Genomic DNA, 17,138 nt, shown 5'->3' on the forward strand with positions numbered 1-17,138 from the left:
GAGTTCTGCGTCCCTGGTGTGGTGGCGGCCTGTCGTGCACTTGGTGGCTTTCCATCCGGACGAGGAGCGTAGTTGTCGCTGTGATGTCGCGGACCAGGGTGATAGTCGGCATCCAACTGGCCCCGTTGTGACAGCTCCGTGCCCCAATCCTTTCAGAATTATGGTGCCAGTTAACATCGTACCCAAACTCGAATAAAAAGGGAGACAAACAGGAGGGCAAGGCCAGAAGCACTCTGTCACTTTACAAGCGAGAACGTCCTCAAGTGACAGGAACCCTGACAAAAGGTGTGGAGAGCCGCAGCTTTATTGTGTGAGTAGTTCTTTGTATTTATAAGTAGAGTTTATAAATAATCAACTGTTTCCACGTTAAAACATAATCCTGGGGAGTTGGTGTTCGCGCGAGTGAACAGAAACGGGGAGGATTTAAACCACGCATCGCCAGGCGCCTCCTCAACTTCCTAAGAAACTAGAGACGCGGAAGAAGGCACCTGCTCTGGTCGCCAGCTTCACATTCCGCCAAAGGGGCCGATTCACATTCCCCAGCTGCTGAGACGGACTCTCTGTGGACTGAAAGCCCAAAGAGACAGGTTTCCTTGCTCTCACGCCCGCACGTCCCCGTCCTGGAGGGGATGGAAGTTTGAGCGAGGACGCAAAATGGCGCCCTCGGCCGCGGCGGCCACCGCCGCCGACCCCGCACCCGGCCGACCCGCCACGGACCAGTGTCTGCGCCAGGCGAAGGCAACTCGGCGGGCCCTGTACTCAGACCGGAAGTTCGTCTCGTGAGGGCGGAAGTTCTCCTCGTGAGGGCGGAAAGTTCCCCTCGTGAGGGCGGAAGGGCTCCAGGCCGGGTAGGAGCTCTTCGGCTCCCTTCGCGTTCAGTCACTTCCGGGGCGGAGCGGAAGTTGCTTTGTTTTGCTTCAAGATGGCTGCGGGGATGTATTTGGAACATTATCTGGACAGTAAGAGCAGGCTGGAGGAGGGGGTCAGGGGTCACAGACGGGTCGGGGGGATCGGGGCTGAGGAGCTTCACGGCTCCGAAGTCCCGGTGGTCAGAAAGTGACAGTCGTGAAAGGTTGAGCGAGAGAAAATACTGGAGGGTGTGAAGAAATAGGGGGCGGGGCACCGGGGTCGAGGCCTCGCTCTGGGGTGTAGACGGGGGAGGGGCTGCGCGGCAGGGCTGGGGGACGGCTCTTGAAGGGCTGGTGGGCATAGCCGGGAAGATATTTGCTGCCCCCGTCTGCAGAGTCTCTGGCCTCAGCATATATCATTTTCTTAAAATCGTTCCGAATCGGTCGTTTTCGTATTAATATATCATCCACTGCCATTTGGAGCAGCGATGAAGATCTGCTCGCGGCTCCTCCAACCAGTTCTTTCGAAGAAGCGGCTTCTCGTGGGGATGGGGGGTTACGAGTGACCACTGTCACATGATGAACCGGAAGGCTTCTCCTCTTGGAGTAAAGATCCAATTCCCATCAAATGGAAATCTGGTGTTATGTTTATGCTATTTGTGTAACCTACCTCTTCACAGAGTCCGTCACCCTATGCCCTTACATTTGCCTTACCGTTGAGAGTCATTCATTCGTTTTTTGAGGTTCTGCTATGGGTCAGACATAATGGCAGGTACTGGCGATATACAAGAATGAATAAGACCCGGCTCTTGCCCTCAAGTGCTCATAGTCTAGTAGAACACAGGTTCTGCTAATATTTATAAAACAGTGTGACAAATGAAATAATAGAAATACATTAAAAGGACAGTAGGTAACACTGGAGAAGGAGGGGCTCATTACCTGGGGGTGTAGGTAAAGCTGTACAGAGGATGTGATGTATAGAAACTTGAAGGTTGAGTGCGGAGAGGGAGAGGGAATTGCAGGTTGGGGAAAGCATCAGCAAAGGTGTTATGATGGGTTTGTGGCAAAACCAGGGAAAAGTGAGGCCAGAGTGTTTGATGTATAGGACTCCGAGGTGCAAGATTGGGAAACGAGACTGGAGAAGGTAGCTGGGGCTAGGTTGTGCAAGGTCGTTTAAGCCAAGCTAAGAAGCTTGCACGTTATGTTTATTTATTTGTTTGTTTGTTTTAGCTGCATTGGGTCTTCGTTGCTGCCCGCAGGCTTTCTCTAGTTGCGGTGAGCGGGGGCTACTCTTTGTTGCAGTGCGCGGGCTTCTCATTGCGGTGGTTTCTCTTGTTGCGGAGCACGGGCTCGAGGCGCGCCGGCTTCAGTAGTTGTGGCACGCGGGCTCAGTAGTTGTGGCTCGTGGGCTCTAGAGCGCAGGCTCAGTAGTTGTGGCACACGGGCTTCGTTGCTCCGCAGCATGTGCGATCTTCCTGGATCAGGGCCCGAACCCGCGTCCCCCGCATCGGCAGGCGGACTCTCAACCAGTGCGGGTGGGCGGATTCTTAACCACTGCACCACCAGGGAAGTCCACCAGCGTGCACTTTAAATAGCGAGGAACCAACAGATTTTCTAAATAGAGTGATTTTTTTTATATAAAGGAAAATAAATGTTGCATGATAAATTGGAGCATGATGACATTGGTAATAGGGATCAGTTAGGGATAACAGTCCTGGTCAGAGATGAGGACCTGATCTCAGGGAGTGACAGAAGTGTTTAGGAGTTAAATATGACAGGATTGACTGACTGAGTGGTTGAGAGAGAAGGAGGAATCTAAGGTGACTTCTCTATTTCCTGTTTGGGAAGTGAGGTAGACAGTAAATCATCAACAAGATAGGAAATTCAGGAGTAACAGTAACGTATTTATTCAACTTAGATTTAAGCATAGGAATGGTAATTGTATCTGTAAGAGTAAATAAGATGGAGATCATTCAGAGAAAGCAAGTGAGAAAACTAGAGGATTAAATTAAGTGTAAGCTCAAGAAAATATTAACATTTAAGGGACAGGCTAAGGAAATGTCAGTGACGGAATTGCTAGAAAGTATGTGATGAGATTTGGAATCTTAAGAGGAAGAAAGTTATTCGAAGACGAGAAGATGGTGCCAGATCCTGCGAAGGTAATTTTTTTAGGATGGGACTAGTAACCCATCATTTGACTTGGTAAGTCACTGATGGCTTAGTCTCAGTAAACTGGTGGTGGCGAACCTCAGTTTATAGGTTAAAGCAGTGGAGGCATTTTAAAAGTTGGAAGTGGAGTCATGGGAAGAGATTTTTCTTTTATGAGAGAGACTTAAGTATTCATGCATTTATTCAAGTATTTACTGAGGATCCTCTGTATGCACATCATAGTTCTAAACTCTAGAGAAATAGGGAAGAAGACAGATGCATCTAACCCTTCTGGAGAGCTGGGGAGACATACCAAATAACTAATTACACAATTACTTATGTAAGTACATTGGATAAGAGCCCAAAAGGGTAGACACAAAATACCACGACAGGGACTTCCCTGGTGGTCCAGTGGTTAAGACTCCGCACTCCCAATGCAGGGGGCCTGGGTTCGATCCGTGGTCAGGGAGGGAGCTAGATCCCACACGCTGCAAATACAAGATCCCACATGCCACAACTAAAAGGTCCCGCACGCAACAAAGATCCCGTGTACTGCAACTAAGACCCCACGCAGCGAAATACGTATTTAAAAAAAAAAATAGCATGACAGCATAATCCAGGGCACTTGTTGGAGTTTGGGGCAGTCAGGGTTGAGCTGAACTTTGAAGAATGAACAGGAATTTGAAGGCCAAGAGGTATGGTGGAGGTGGGATGAAGAAGACTGGGCAGGGCATTCTGGGCAGAGAGAGTAGCGTGTGAGAAGCCAAGTGTCATGAAGAGCACTGGCAAGTTCAAGGCACTCAGTGGAGGCCAGTATGATAGAGCAGAGAGAGAGCACAGACAGGGACTGATGTGAGTTAGGGCTGGTGTGAGGGAAGCAAGGGCCAGAAAGTGCAGAATAGCAATAGGAATATTGCAGTAGGAGGTTACTCGAGGGTTATAAACAGGACAGTGACTTGAGCAGATCTGCTTTTTTTTTTTTTTTTTTTTTTTTTTTTTTGCGGTACGCGGGCCTCTCACCGTTGTGGCCTCTCCCGTTGCGGAGCACAGGCTCCGGACGCGCAGGCTCAGCGGCCGTGGCTCATGGGCGCAGCCGCTCCACGGCATGTGGGATCTTCCCGGACCGGGGCATGAACCCGTGTCCCCTGCATCGGCAGGCGGACCCCCAACCACTGCGCCACCAGGGAAGCCCAGATCTGCATTTTTTAAAGAACAATTCTGGCTACTGTATGGAGAGCAGGTTGGAAGTGTGTGTGTGATGAGTGGTGGAGGATGCCAGGAGGGTATTTGTAAGTTGAGGGCAAGGAGCTTGGAGACAGAGATTGAAAGAAAGGAAAGGGAAGGGCTGATTTGTAAAGTCACTGAAGGGAGGAAGGGTGGGAAAGCTGTGTAGAGATGGAGGGGTTAGTTGTGGAAAGAGGCGGACGTGACCTCTCCTGAGAGCAGAACGATGAGTGCTGTAACAGATAATCCAGCGGTTTGAAGGAGGGAAAACCGAGTGTTGTTTTGGACCTGTTCTTTAAAAGCAGCGGTAGGGCCTAGGACGTCCAGGGAGGCTCAATTTCTCCTCTTCTCCCCAGGTATTGAAAACCTCCCATTTGAACTGCAGAGAAACTTCCAGCTCATGAGGGACCTGGACCAAAGAACAGAGGGTACGTACAGAGTAAGGAGTCCAGTGTATAGTGAGTGTGTATATGATCGTTTCTTCTTCTGTTTGGTGTTAGCATATCGTCTGGTCTGGATTGCTGCAGCTTCTCTCTCTCTCTCTCACTCACTCTCTTGCAGTTCTTAGAAGGAGAGTAATAATGACCCATATTTGTGTGTCAGCTTTTCCATAACACATGGCGTATTGTGACAGTGCCTCAAGAATTCAAAGATGCTGTGCTCTTTATATCTCCCTCAAGAAGAATTAAAAAAACCAAAGTCATGCCTAGAATCATTTCTGTTCTCCATGTTCAGTACGTTTATAGGAAGACTAGAATGTTTCTATTCCATTGGATTGTTAATGTTACTGTCACAAAATTCACTGTGGCTTTAGACTGCAACTCATGTTGGTAGACAGGAACTTTGCTGCATGAGAAGATCTTAAAAAGAAAGGAAAAAAGAAGGAAGAGCAGCAATTAACAAACATCAGGATCTCTACACTATATTCTTCAGCCGCACAGAAGCACTGGGTACCATCTGCGGCCTTGCCTGGGCGTTGAGCAAGTCTGGCTGCACTGAGGCATGCATTTAGAGCCTGAGGCCACACTACAGTGGTCAGGTTTGTCTCTTCAAGGTCAAAGGTATTTGTTGGAGCTATCCCCCCGCACCTGCTGATGGATATGTAGGTGCATCCTCATGTAACTGTGCCCAAGGATGTAACAAGCTGTTGTTAGAATACCTAAAGCTGTGATTTAAGTTACTCTTGGTAAGTTCACTCATGAAAAGGTGAACATCATCTAAAATCCTGGACGTAGGCCCCTGAGAACTCCCTGCTGAATGCTGAGCACCAGCTCCTTGCTTTGTAATACAGTTCCAGCTCTTGAGTTCATGCACAGAAAGACCCGTTGGAGATTACTGAACTACATACATGCTTTTCCAGCGTCCTCCAAGGGCCTCAAAGGAAGCGGGGCGTAAGCCTAGTGCGCGCAGGTCTTCCCTGTTACCTCTTGCTGCCCCGTGTTGCAGTCATACTTTTTTCTCCATCGACATGTTTTGTGAGCACTACCAAATATTGGGCAGGGGCATCTAAAGTCTCAGTGTCTTGGGACGTCACCAGCCTTGCAGAAACGTTTGGAGCAATATCTAAAATGAACAAACAGAAAAAAAGTGATGGGAAATATAAGCAAGTTGCAAACGATGAGCAAAACAGGGTGGGCAGTAAGTAGAAGACCTGTGCCGCGAATGGACCGGGGCCTAATTTTAAATGATGAGACACAGATGCACAGGCCTGGAAGCCAGCAGCAGCAGAGGACCCAGCCTGGTTTGTAGCACTCAGAGCTGTCGTGGGATGTTTTCGAGACGAGAAACCAGATGGCTTTTGAGAGAAAGTTCATGGTTCAAGAGGCAGCAAGCCCTGCACAGAAGCATCTTCAGACAGCGACAAAAACACACTTCGTATTAGTGCCGGGTGCCAGGAATCCCTCATTATGGTTCAATAAATTCAGTTCCAACTATGATAGCAATGTTTTCAGCACCCGAAGGCACCTTTGAAACAAATATTGTGAACATGTTGCATTACTTGAGTACGTGGCACAGTACCTAGGAATGTTCAGTACGTTTTAATTGGAAGGTTATGATGGTCAATGGAAAAGGTCCAAGGAGCAAGAGGAAGAAGTGTGTTCCACCTAGCCACTCAGGGGCCATTGTGACCAGGCCTCTGTCTCTGTTGTAGACCTGAAGGCTGAAATTGACAAGTTGGCCACTGAGTATATGAGTAGCGCCCGCAGCCTGAGCTCCGAGGAGAAACTGGCCCTTCTCAGACAGATCCAGGAAGCCTATGGCAAGTGCAAGGGATTTGGTGACGACAAGGTGCAGCTTGCCATGCAGACCTATGAGATGGTATGGCCCTGTTCATGGCTCCCCACCTGCCTCCCGTCTATTCCTCGGGGTCCTAGACCCCCTCCTTCAGCCGTGTTGGGATCTGTTTTGGGTCTGGGAGATCCATAGAATCTGCCTCCGCCTGTTTTCTTTAACTGGAACCAGCCCTGTAGCTCTTCCTTCTCCTTCCTTCCCACCCAGGTGGACAAACACATTCGGCGACTGGACACAGACCTGGCCCGTTTTGAGGCTGATCTGAAGGAGAAGCAGATTGAGTCAAGTGACTATGACAGCTCTTCCAGCAAAGGCAAAAAGAGTGAGGAGGGGGGCGGGGCTGTGAGAGGTGGGGCGAGGGGTAGGGCGAGGACCCCGAGGGAGAAGCCAGCCTGCACCGGCTTGGAGGAGGGGCAGGGGGAGGGGGGCTTAACCCATCCTTCTGTCTCCCTGCCTTCTGGCTTCCCCCCCTTTTGCCTAGAAGGCCGGACTCAAAAGGAGAAGAAGGCTGCCCGTGCTCGTTCCAAAGGGAAAAACTCCGACGAAGAAGCCCCCAAGGCTGCCCAGAAGAAGTTAAAACTTGTGCGCACGTGAGTGTGTCAGGGAGCATTTTGCCAAGGGACAGACTCCTCTTTCCCGCCACCTCACCCCAGCCACAGTGCCCCTTGCCACTTTGCTGTGTCCTGTGCCAACAACTCTCCTTGCCATTTTGGTATCTGCTGGATACAGAGGAGAAGCCACAGATCACTAGCCCCACAAGGACCTCCTCCTCCGCTGGCTCTGGGCATCTCAAGCTGTAGCTTCCCTTCCTGCAGATGACACTTTCTCTCCCTCTTGGCACGCAGAAGCCCTGAGTATGGGATGCCCTCAGTGACCTTTGGCAGTGTCCACCCCTCTGATGTGTTGGATATGCCTGTGGATCCCAACGAACCCACCTATTGCCTTTGTCACCAGGTCTCCTATGGAGAGATGATTGGCTGTGACAACCCTGATGTAAGAACTGTTTTGCCTCAGGATGGGGGGGGGGGTTCTGGTGGACATGAAGGGAGTTGGGTACAAGAAGGGGGGTAACGGTTGAATAGGGGGACTTCGGGATAGGAGAAAGGTAGTTGGAGTTGGTTGGCCTTGGACCCTTCAAGAATTCTCCCAAGGGATGGAATAGGGGAGTATTCCTAAAGGATGGGGAGGGGAATGGAGGGTGGGGGGGGTTCTTTTCTTTCCTCTGCCCCCCCCCGGTCCCTGAGTTCTGCTTCTCCCATCCTCTTCCTTTCCCAGTGTTCCATCGAGTGGTTCCATTTTGCCTGTGTGGGGCTGACCACCAAGCCTCGGGGGAAGTGGTGAGTGAGAGCTGCGGTGGGGCTGGACTGTCACGAGCTGAGTGAGTGACAGAGGGCATCCGCCCTTTCGCTCACTCTCTCCCCCTTCTCTGTCACGTTCCTTTGAAGGTTTTGCCCACGCTGCTCCCAAGAACGGAAGAAGAAATAGACAAGGGCCTTGGATTCCAACACAGTTTCTTCCACATCCCCTGACCTGGGCTAGTGGGGAGAGGGATGCCTGGCTGGGGTCAGGGAGAGGTGGGTGGCGCAGAGTTGTCATCCCCTCTCCTCGCCTCCCCACTCCTGGTGCTGAGGCTGCACCCAGACCCTGGTACGGGGGTTGCTGCAGCCACTAACGGTATGTGCTCTCATTCAGCCCGCCCCCTTCAGAGGGAAGGGGTCTTGCCCACTGTCCTTTTGCCTCCATGCTGAGGTTGGTGCTGTATTTTTGAGGGATGGTCCTCTTACTCCCCTTGCTTTGTATTTAAGGACTGGGGCAGTAGCATGGGCCCTCCCCCAGCCTCCTGATCCCCTCCCCTCGTGGGGGGCCATGGCGTGATAAACTTTTTTCACTCTCTTCCTGCTTTTCCAGCGGGGGCTCCTCCAGATCATCTGGGCTGTGGCCCTGGCTGAAGGGTCACCCCTTCCTCTGTGCCAAGAGGATTCATCCTGGTTTGTGAGTGGGAGGGGCAGGGTGGAGTGCAGATATCTCATATGGAAAGGAAGTGGGTCGGTGAATAAAAGCTGTACATGTTGGCCTGCTGTGTTTATTGTAGAGACACTATTTCAGTGCATGTGCTAAGCATATTTTGCATCCTCTGAGTTGGCTAAAAGGTGGGAGGATGACATGCCAGAAGTGGGACAAGATGTGGAACCAGAAGTGGTACCTCTGCCCCAGAATCCACAACTTGTCAACTTCTCTGGAACCACCCGAGCTGCCTGGGGACTGTGCCTCAGACCAGGGTTTCCAAAACCTTTACGATTCTGCATCTTTTCTCCCTTAGATGCCTTTCACTTAATTTCCAGTAAATGTGTACTGTGTGCTTTATACGTGACTAAGTATCAGGCTGACTTATTTTAAACACAAAACAGAAAAACACGTAGTTTGCCCTACACCAGTGAGCTGTCTGGCCCGCCTCCACCAGGAAACCACCTCCTTAGACTGAGCCCCCCTTATGCCCCATCTCCTCCTCACCCGAACCCCCTCTTGCTTCTCCTTCGGCTCCTTACCTGGAGGCGCCCTCTCCAGACTTGGTGTTGTACGTCCCATCTCTGCGCGCCTCACTTCCAGGCCTCACCCCTTCTTGGGAAGATTGTAAAATAGGGCTAGTAACAGTATCCACTTTATGGGATCACCTTGAGATGAAAAAACGTCACGCGTAAGGAACAACACAGGAGCTCCGCCGTCCAAGGCACCGAGTCAGTGATCACTCCTGCCCTCCTTGTCCTCTCGTGTTGGAGCGTGACACGCGGGGACCCGCACCCGCCCTCCGACCGAGCCCGGCCAAACGTCCGTTTCCCCGTCCCCCACCCCCCGCGTGGCCCGCCCCGCCCTTTGTGACGTCGGCGGCCTCGCACCCGCGGCCCCCGCCCGCCGGCTAGCCCTGGCTCGGCCCGTTAGAGGCCGCTCCGTCCCGGGAACACGGGCGACCGTCCGGGGCCATGAGGCAGCTCGCCGCCGCCTCCCTTCTCTCACTCCTGAGGGGTGAGCGCGCGTCCGCCCCCGGAGCCCTCCCTGCACCGTCTCTGAACCGCCTTCCCCTGGGCCGGCCGCTTCCAGCCCCTCCCCCCGCCCCAGCCCTCTCGCCCTCGCCCGCGGGCTCGGCGGCCAGACACCCCGGTCCCCGTGTGCACGGGCCGGCTCGCCCGGTGTCGGAGTTGGGTCCATCCGTGGTCTGTTTCCCGCCCCGCAGTGCTGCTCCTGCCTCCGGCACCGGCCCCCGCCCAGGATACCCTCTTGACCTCCACTCCGGGCAGCCCCCTCTCTCCCACCGAGTATGAGCGCTTCTTTGCGCTGCTGACCCCAACCTGGAAGGCAGAGACCACCTGCCGGCTCCGCGCAACCCACGGCTGCCGGAACCCCACCCTCGTCCAGCTGGACCAGTATGAAAACCACGGCCTGGTGCCGGAAGGTGAGGGCCCGCCTCGAGGGCCAGACCTGTGCTCGCTGGACCCGGGGCGAGGGGGTGGCTGGCGCCTCACACTGAGCCCGCGTGCTGGGCTCTCCAGACCCCGGGAGCCCACCGCCCCGTCCCGCCCCCTCCCAGAGGGCGTTCCCCCTGGTGTGTTCACTTCCGCCGCACGCCCTTCCCCAGGCGCTGTCTGCTCCGACCTCCCTCATGCCTCCCGGTTTGAGTCCTTTTGCCAGTTTACTCAGTACCGTTGCTCCAACCACGTCTACTACGCCAAGGTGAGGCCGGGACAGAGGTTGGATCTGGTGTCAAGGATCAAGGGACAGGCGGTGGCAGTGGCGCCAAGCCAGCCTTAGGTCCTCCCTACCTGCCACTTTGCCATCATTTACCCAGATTATACGTGCATACAGTCTCACCTTGGGCATTCAGACTGTCAGAACCGTCCTGTTACCGCAAGAAAAGTAGGGAAGAGGGATGGGAGGAGGCAGAGATAAGCCCTTCCAGCAGGTCAGTGATGTCATTCAAGTCAAATGCAAAAGACTGAAGGCAGGAGTGTGGGCCAGACGGGAGTCTGATCTTGCAGGGGACCTTTCTCAGGTCTAGAGAGTTCCACCGGGGGCCATGTGCCCTCATTCCCGCCCAGGAACTGTGAGAGAGGAGACCCGAGGGACAGGGACGGAGGATAAGCAGGAGTAGAAGTCCGCCCTTTGGGAAAGGCGTTCCCACTTTGCTTCTCTCCTTGCAGCGGGTCGGGTGCTCCCAGCCAGTCTCAATCTCACCAAACACTCTCAAGGAGGTGGACACTTCCTCTGAAGTGCCGCTCACGACGATGACCTCCCCCAAGTCCTCCCACATCACAGGTGAGACCCTCCCAGCACCCGGGAGACTCCCAGCCTCTCCTCCCACGAGTCCCAGAGCCCAGGGTTTAAGGCATCAGTGGGAGGGACGTGGGGAGATGAGCCAGTGGAGGTGGCCATGGGCAGCTATTTACATAAGGAAGAGCCTGCTTTTTCTGAATACAAGTTAGGGCTTTCCTGTCCCAGGATGTTTTCTGACATTACGTACATCTCTGCCCTGAACCGATGTTCCCTAGCTCCCCAAAACCTTCCTACATTAAGAAGTGCTCTGGGACTTTTCCCAGCTAAAATCTTCACTCTAGAAAGGATTGGTTGCTAGGTATTCAGAATACTGGTGTTTCCTAAGTGAGGGGGACAAAAGGTGGTATTTGAGGTGGCTTAGGGAAGAGGACCACTTGTAAGGGAGGTGGAAAGGGGACCGGTGACGCTGCCTCCACTGTCGCCCTGGTAATGTTCTTTTATTTTGATATTTGTATTCTCTTCTGTGTTTTTTATGCTCAACTGAATGAATATGTGCACTTTGCGCTGCCTTTCTCTGCCTTTGTGTTTATGTATGTGTTTGTTTATGTGTTTTTGTCTGCGTTTATGTGTGTCCCTCTGCGAACAAAGACATGGGGGGTCAGAAACCTGACCATCCCTTTCCCTTCTCTCTCTTGGTCCCTCCCAAACCCTGCTGCAGCCACAGAACAACAGGCCTTCCAGCCCTGGCCCGAGCGGCTTAACAGCAGCGTGGAGGAGCTGCTACAATCCTCCCTGTCCCTGGGCGGCCAGGATCAAGGGCAGGAGCGGGAGGGACAAGAGGAGGAGTGGGAGGAAGGACAGGGCACAAAGCAGGCACTGGAGGTGACGTCTGGGTTGCAGGCAGACCCGGAGCCCAAGACCCAGTCTGAATTTGTAACTTCCAACCCTTTCTCCTTCACTCCCCGGGTGCGGGAAGTGGAGTCTACTCCCATGACGATGGAGAACATCCAAGAGGTCATCCGATCCGTGCAGGAAATGGATGAAATGAATGAAATGAATGATGTATATGAGGAGAATATCTGGAAAGCCCAGAGCCCCGGCAGGTACAGGAAGTTCTGTCTGCCCCACCGGCCCTACCTTCCCCGCTGTCTTTGGGAATGAGAAGCCCCCTTTGCCAGCTTCGGCCTCCAGACCCATTCACATCTGCCTGGGCTTCAGGTGCACCTAGCCGCTGCCTGCCTCGCCTGCTGTGTGGCCGTCATGGGCTTAAGCACTGCCCTAGACGTCCGTCTCTACATGAAGTAGTGGGGTGCGCCCTGAACCTAGAGCTACCAGACTTGGGTTCTGGGGTTGTCTCTGACCCTGATGAGCACTGCAACTTTTACTTCCCCTTTCTGGATCTCAGTTCCTCATTTGTAAAAGGAGGCAGTTGGCCTGGAGGCTTCCGGGGCCCCATCCAGCATGCTAAATGTATGTGACTAGGACTAGACGCTAAGGGGAGGGGAAGAGAGTGGGTGGGCTTTCTGCCCCAGCCGGTGCCGTCTTCTTGCAGTCTCCTGCAGCTGCCTCACGTGGAGGCCTTGCTGGCACTGTGCTACTCGATTGTGGAGAACACCTGTGTCATAACCCCTACAGCCAAGGCCTGGCAGCACTTGGAGGATGAGATCCTCGGTTTCGGGAAGTCGGTATGCCCACCATGCTGTTTAATGGCTCCATGCTCACCGGGCATCCTCTGGGCCTCAGGAGCGGTTAATGGGCGGGGCTACATAAAGCCCGAGGCATCATTGGAGATTCTCTCCAAGTGAGAATCCCTTCTTTGGAAGGGTATCTCCAGCTCCCCTTAAAGGAGGAGGTCACAGGACGGAGTCTGGAATCCATTTCAGTCCAGAATTCATGCTGTGGCGGCGCCTCGTTGGGTTTGAGTCATCTCCTGAGCCAGTTCACCACCGGCAGGACTTGGCTTTACCTTAGATGTAGCTCTTCTTTCCAGAGGGATCATAGAACCGTTTCCAGGGATCTGTAGAGAGATCCCAGCCTCGACGTGTCCTCAGCACCCAGCAGGTCCTATTCCCAGGAAACAGGGCTTTCAAAAAGTGCAAGTTAGCAAATGTTTGTTGAGAGCTGGTATGCCACCCATTCATCCGTTTGTTCAAATATTGATCAGGCTAGATATTTGAGATGTTAGCAACTCTGTCCTAGGTATTTTAGCAATGAGTACAACAGATCCCATTCCCTCTCCTCCTGGAGTCCGGTGGGAGAGACAGACGCGGAAACGGAGAATGGTGTGGCAGGATCAATGCATGACGGACAAGCACAAAGTGCAGAGAGCAGATGGAGAGCACAAACGTCGCGTTGGGCTGGATCGGAGAATTGCCTCTTGGAGGAAATGATGTGTAAACTGAGACCCGGAGCTAAAAGAAGTTAACCAGGCAAAAGAAGGGGTTGGTAGAGGTTCCTGCTAGAGGGGTTAGTATCAATTTGTGCAAAGTCTCTGAGGCAAGAAAGAGAAGAAATTCCACATGGAACCAAAACAAAAAACAAACAAAAAACGAGCACACTGCTGTTCTCGGCCCGCAGGGAGCAGGGATTCAGTAGCGTTACAAAAGGAGTGTGGTAGGTGCTGGAGAGAGAGTTCTTCTGGGTCTTTTTGTTTTTGTTTTGGAGTGTAGGAAGTTCAGGAGTGGTGGAGGGCTCACTGGATTTTTAGAGTCAAAGAGATAATAAGGGTCATGATGTGAATAATCCCGAATGGCAGTCTGAAGCATTTGTATTTAATTTGGTAAGAAAAGAGAATTCAGTCATGATTTGGGGTCAGGGACATGATGATGCGTCCCCCGTGTGCTGTTAGGAGGAGCAAGGAAGGCGACGTAAGAGATTTTGTGACTGTGACACGCTGACGGGATGGACTGGCGATGCTGCAGGGCGAGATCCTCCTTCCTCCTGGAAGGCTGGGGAGACTTGCTCAGGGCAGAGAGCCCCACCGGGCTCCACATACAAAATGTCATCCAAGAACTTGGAGGTTCTGAGCCTAGGTGCTCGGGCAGAGGACAGGTTTTGGAGTTGGAAGCACCAGGACCAGTGCCTCAGCTCCACACACACTAGACGTGGGTTTGAGCAGTTGACTCAGCCTCACGGAGCCTCAGTTTCCTCGTCAGGCACACAACGGAGGCCTGCTTAGTACCTATGCTAGTAGAAGCTTCCTGTGGAGACCCAAGGAGATGATGGTACTTAGCGCCATGGTGCGCAGCACTGTGCCGACTCTTTGTGAATGTTAGCGTTATCATTAGCGGAGAGGAAGGGAGGGTTATGGGTCTTTTTCAGACGGGCTAAGTTACATGTCTGTCAGGCACTTGGCCGTGGGGATTTGGAGCTCAGGAAAGAGATCAGAAGTGATGGTAAAGGTTTGGGTGTCACCAGCAGGGAGATGAATATTACCTGTGAGTAGATAAATAATCCAGGAAAAGGGTGAAGAAACAGAGAGCCGACGGGAGGTCCTTGAGGACTCTTGGGGAGGGGGGCAGGGAAAAGCCACAGGAGCTTCTGGAAAAGACTTAATGCGGAGACATTCTGCGGAGCGGCTCTGGAGGGCGGAAGCGGGGGAGCCTCAGTCCCCCAGCCGCGCTCCTCCTCAGGTCTGTGACAGCCTTGGGCGGCGCCACGTGGCTACATGTGCCCTCTGTGAGTTCTGCTCCCTCAAGCTGGAGCAGTGCCGCTCGGAGGCCAGCCTGCAGCGGCAGCAGTGTGACAGCTCCCACAAGACGCCCTTCGTCAGCCCCCTGCTCGCGTCCCAGAGCATGTCCGTCGGCACCCAGGTACCGAGGAGGGTGGCCTGCAGCGGCCGGGGGCCTCAGGCCCCAGGCAGGATGGGGCAGCAGGGGGGCCATGACGCCCACCTCTCCCCTGTGCCCCGTGCCACAGGTAGGGACCCTAAAATCGGGCCGCTTTTACGCGCTGGATTTGTATGGCGGGCTGCGCATGGACTTCTGGTGTGCCCGGCTGGCCACCAAGGGCTGCGAAGACAATCGGGTCGCCAGCTGGCTCCAGACCGAGTTCCTCAGCTTCCAGGATGGGGACTTCCCCACCAAGGTCAGCGCCTTCCCCAAAGCTCAGCCCCACCCTGCTCACCCCGGTTCCCTCTGGTCCCCTGCTCTGGGGAACCCTAGGATGTGGAGGGGGGCTTGGGCCCCTGGCCTCACTGAGCCTCCTGCCTCTCCCCAGTAGACCCTCCAGACCCCCAAGAGAGCAGGATTGCGCTTAGCGAAGGCGTAGAAACCTGGAGGGCCGGGCGGGCACAGGCCATGGGGGCGTGAGACAGGTCTGGTCCCAGCTCTGCCGGTTACCTGCAGCGGGTGGGGTGGGGGACTTCATCTCTGCCCCAAATGGCTGCTGACGGTGACCCAGTGCTTCCCTGCCTAAGTCTGGAGGCTCCTTCCCAAATCTTCTAGCGCTTTCCCTCTCAATGGGATCAACTTTGCTCCCCGCCTCCAGAGTTACCTCCCCCCACGGAACGAGCTGCTGTAGCTGAGAGCCTGGCCCCTCCCTTCTGTGGTTTAGCAGGAAAAATCAAGACCAGGAAAAGCAGAGGCAGCTTAAGAGAGGGCTTTTATCTGAGCCGAGAGGTCTCCGCCCAGCTCTTCTCCCTGGGCCCCTAGATCTGGAAGGGGTCTCGGACTGCCTCAGCTGCTCCCCTGGATTTATAGATGGGCAGGCGAGGTTCATAGAGGGAAGTGACTGGCCCAGGGTCATACATTAGAGGCACTTCTGACCTCTTCCGCACTGAACAGTCCCTAGGAAGCTCCCTGAGATGGGACCGCTGCTTGGGCCCCTTCCCTGGCCCTCGTCGCTCGGCTGCTTTCCCAGCTAGGTGACCAGCAGGGCACCCCCTTCTCAGCTCCAGCTCCTGGCTTCTTCCCAGCAACTGAACCATGGCTGAGGGTGGGACGGGAAGGGCACAGGGGACACCCCAGGTGCAGAGGGTCTGGTTCTGTGCCCTGGTCCTGCCATCGTGGGCGCACTCTGCAGGGCTGGCGTCTGTGAGGCTTCTGATGTCTTCCCACCTCCCATCCCCCGCTCCTGGCTTAGATTTGTGACACAGAATACGTGCAGTACCCGAACTATTGTGCCTTCAAAAGCCAGCAGTGTAGGATGAGAAACCGGAACCGGAAGGTGAGCCCCTCCCTCTGCTGCCCCCCCCCCGCCCCTGCTGCCTCCCATCAGCCCCAAGGGCTGGTCCTTTCTGGGCCCCCCGTGGCGTCCGAGCATCAGGGGTGTGGAGAATGGGTGCATCTCCGGGCAGAGCCTCCTCCGTGGAGCTCTGTCCCCACTCCTCCCGCCCTGGGGTGAGCAGCTCTCCCAGGCCCCCAGGCAGAGGGTTCCAGGAGGGAGGGAGGCAGCACATCAGAGGCCCTGTGGGTGCGCCAGGAGGGAAGAACCCCCAGCCGGGTTGGGCCTGAGAGGCTGAGGCCTCAGTCTTGGCTCTTGCTGTTACTCACCAAGTCGTCTGAACCAAGTCACTTCCTCTCCAGCCTCAGGCTCCTCATTTCTGAAAGGGGGAGTCGGGCTACGTGGTGTGCCTCCCCGCTTTAAAAACCCACATCTGAGTTTCCTCCTTCCCTCTGCTCCCTGTGCCTACGCCCGCCCACCTCCTGTTCTTGAATTTCCGACACCTCGGGCTCCTGGCTTTCCTAGCTGGACCACGTGCGCCCAATCCCCGTGCAGGTGTCCCGCATGAGATGTCTGCAGAATGAGACGTACACCGTCCTGACCCCGGCCAAGAGCGAGGACCTCGTGCTTCGATGGAGCCAAGAGTTTAGCACCTTGACTCTCGGCCAAGCCGGCTGAGCTGGACTCTGCCCTCTCCCCACCCACTTTCCACACCCTCCATTGCTCTCAGACCCCAGGTTGTCTCTTACTTGGCCCAGACTCAACGTTTCCCTTGGGTTGGGGCAGCCGTCCCGGAGAGGTCTGCGATGGGAGCTCCACCTCCCTTAAAGGATGTCTTTACATAAAATGTTTATTTTCAACCTGTGTGGGCTGTTTTGGTTCTGACCCCCTCGTTGGCCCTGTCCCGGGGGAGTCAACCCTCCAACCCCTGGATCCATCTGCAGGCGGGGGAACCATGGGGATGGTACTCAGGGAAGCAGCCCTCTGCCAGGAGGAGAAGCCCTGAGAAATCAGAGTTGGATTGAAGAAGGTCACAGCCGGTGGGTGTCTTGGGGACCATGTGGGCCCTGAGGCCGTGGGTGTCTCCGTTTCTGAAGCCCTGATCCCATGATCTCAGATGTGAATGTAGGACTGTCCCTCTGGAGGACAAGCTGAATGAGATTGTGTCCAGGGGGACCAATCCCAGACAGTAGGGTA

At 54.4% G+C, this 17,138-nt stretch overlaps 2 protein-coding genes and 1 long non-coding RNA gene across 8 annotated transcripts; 2 read left to right on the forward strand and 1 right to left on the reverse strand.

The window, feature by feature from the left end:
• The first annotated feature begins 883 nt into the window (after positions 1-883).
• Positions 884-8,566, forward strand: ING4 (inhibitor of growth family member 4). Of its 4 annotated transcripts, none has more exons than XR_004034660.2 (8): positions 884-959; positions 4,577-4,648; positions 6,373-6,539; positions 6,720-6,834; positions 6,994-7,102; positions 7,467-7,505; positions 7,788-7,849; positions 7,958-8,036. XR_004034660.2 is itself a non-coding variant. In XM_030834609.3 (8 exons), exons 1-8 carry the CDS (start codon positions 923-925, stop codon positions 7,995-7,997), a joined length of 750 nt encoding a protein of 249 aa, XP_030690469.1. In that variant the 5' UTR covers positions 884-922; the 3' UTR covers positions 7,998-8,566. The 4 variants fall into 4 exon arrangements, 3 of the variants coding, with proteins under 3 accessions (XP_030690469.1, XP_030690472.1, XP_030690470.1); XM_030834609.3 differs by having other exon boundaries at positions 7,358-7,505; positions 7,958-8,566; XM_030834612.3 differs by having other exon boundaries at positions 6,720-6,825; positions 6,997-7,102; positions 7,358-7,505; positions 7,958-8,565.
• LOC115841036 (uncharacterized) lies at positions 4,580-10,077 on the reverse strand. Of its 2 annotated transcripts, XR_011377743.1 has the most exons (4): positions 9,987-10,077; positions 9,059-9,184; positions 5,569-5,783; positions 4,580-5,080 (listed from the first exon to the last, which is right to left on the reverse strand). It is a non-coding gene; the product is annotated as an uncharacterized lncRNA (long non-coding RNA). The 2 variants fall into 2 exon arrangements; XR_004034662.2 differs by lacking the exon at positions 9,987-10,077 and having other exon boundaries at positions 9,059-9,344.
• ACRBP (acrosin binding protein) lies at positions 9,303-16,895 on the forward strand. 2 transcript variants are annotated; one of them, XM_030834603.3, is made up of 10 exons: positions 9,303-9,533; positions 9,742-9,960; positions 10,144-10,238; positions 10,706-10,820; positions 11,497-11,881; positions 12,331-12,463; positions 14,411-14,590; positions 14,697-14,864; positions 15,861-15,944; positions 16,467-16,895. In XM_030834603.3, the coding sequence occupies exons 1-10, from the start codon at positions 9,491-9,493 to the stop codon at positions 16,617-16,619; spliced, it is 1,575 nt and encodes a 524-aa protein (XP_030690463.2). In that variant the 5' UTR covers positions 9,303-9,490; the 3' UTR covers positions 16,620-16,895. The 2 variants fall into 2 exon arrangements, with proteins under 2 accessions (XP_030690463.2, XP_030690464.2); XM_030834604.3 differs by having other exon boundaries at positions 9,304-9,533; positions 16,497-16,895.
• The last annotated feature ends 243 nt before the right edge of the window (positions 16,896-17,138 follow it).

Source organism: Globicephala melas, chromosome 10, assembly GCF_963455315.2.
Source record: "Globicephala melas chromosome 10, mGloMel1.2, whole genome shotgun sequence".
Classification (NCBI taxonomy): domain Eukaryota; kingdom Metazoa; phylum Chordata; class Mammalia; order Artiodactyla; family Delphinidae; genus Globicephala; species Globicephala melas.

What these genes read in the sequence shown, in the direction of transcription:
- ING4 (XM_030834609.3), top strand. Translation starts at nt 923, where the DNA reads ATGGCTGCGGGGATGTATTTGGAACATTATCTGGACA. An exon ending in TTCCAGCAAAGGCAAAAAGA is followed by an intron (nt 6,835 to 6,993) that starts GTGAGGAGGGGG and finishes CCTTTTGCCTAG; the next exon opens with AAGGCCGGACTCAAAAGGAG. An exon ending in TTGGCTGTGACAACCCTGAT is followed by an intron (nt 7,506 to 7,787) that starts GTAAGAACTGTT and finishes TTCCTTTCCCAG; the next exon opens with TGTTCCATCGAGTGGTTCCA.
- ACRBP (XM_030834603.3), top strand. Translation starts at nt 9,491, where the DNA reads ATGAGGCAGCTCGCCGCCGCCTCCCTTCTCTCACTCCTGAGGG. An exon ending in CCACGGCCTGGTGCCGGAAG is followed by an intron (nt 9,961 to 10,143) that starts GTGAGGGCCCGC and finishes GCCCTTCCCCAG; the next exon opens with GCGCTGTCTGCTCCGACCTC. An exon ending in AAAGCCCAGAGCCCCGGCAG is followed by an intron (nt 11,882 to 12,330) that starts GTACAGGAAGTT and finishes GTCTTCTTGCAG; the next exon opens with TCTCCTGCAGCTGCCTCACG.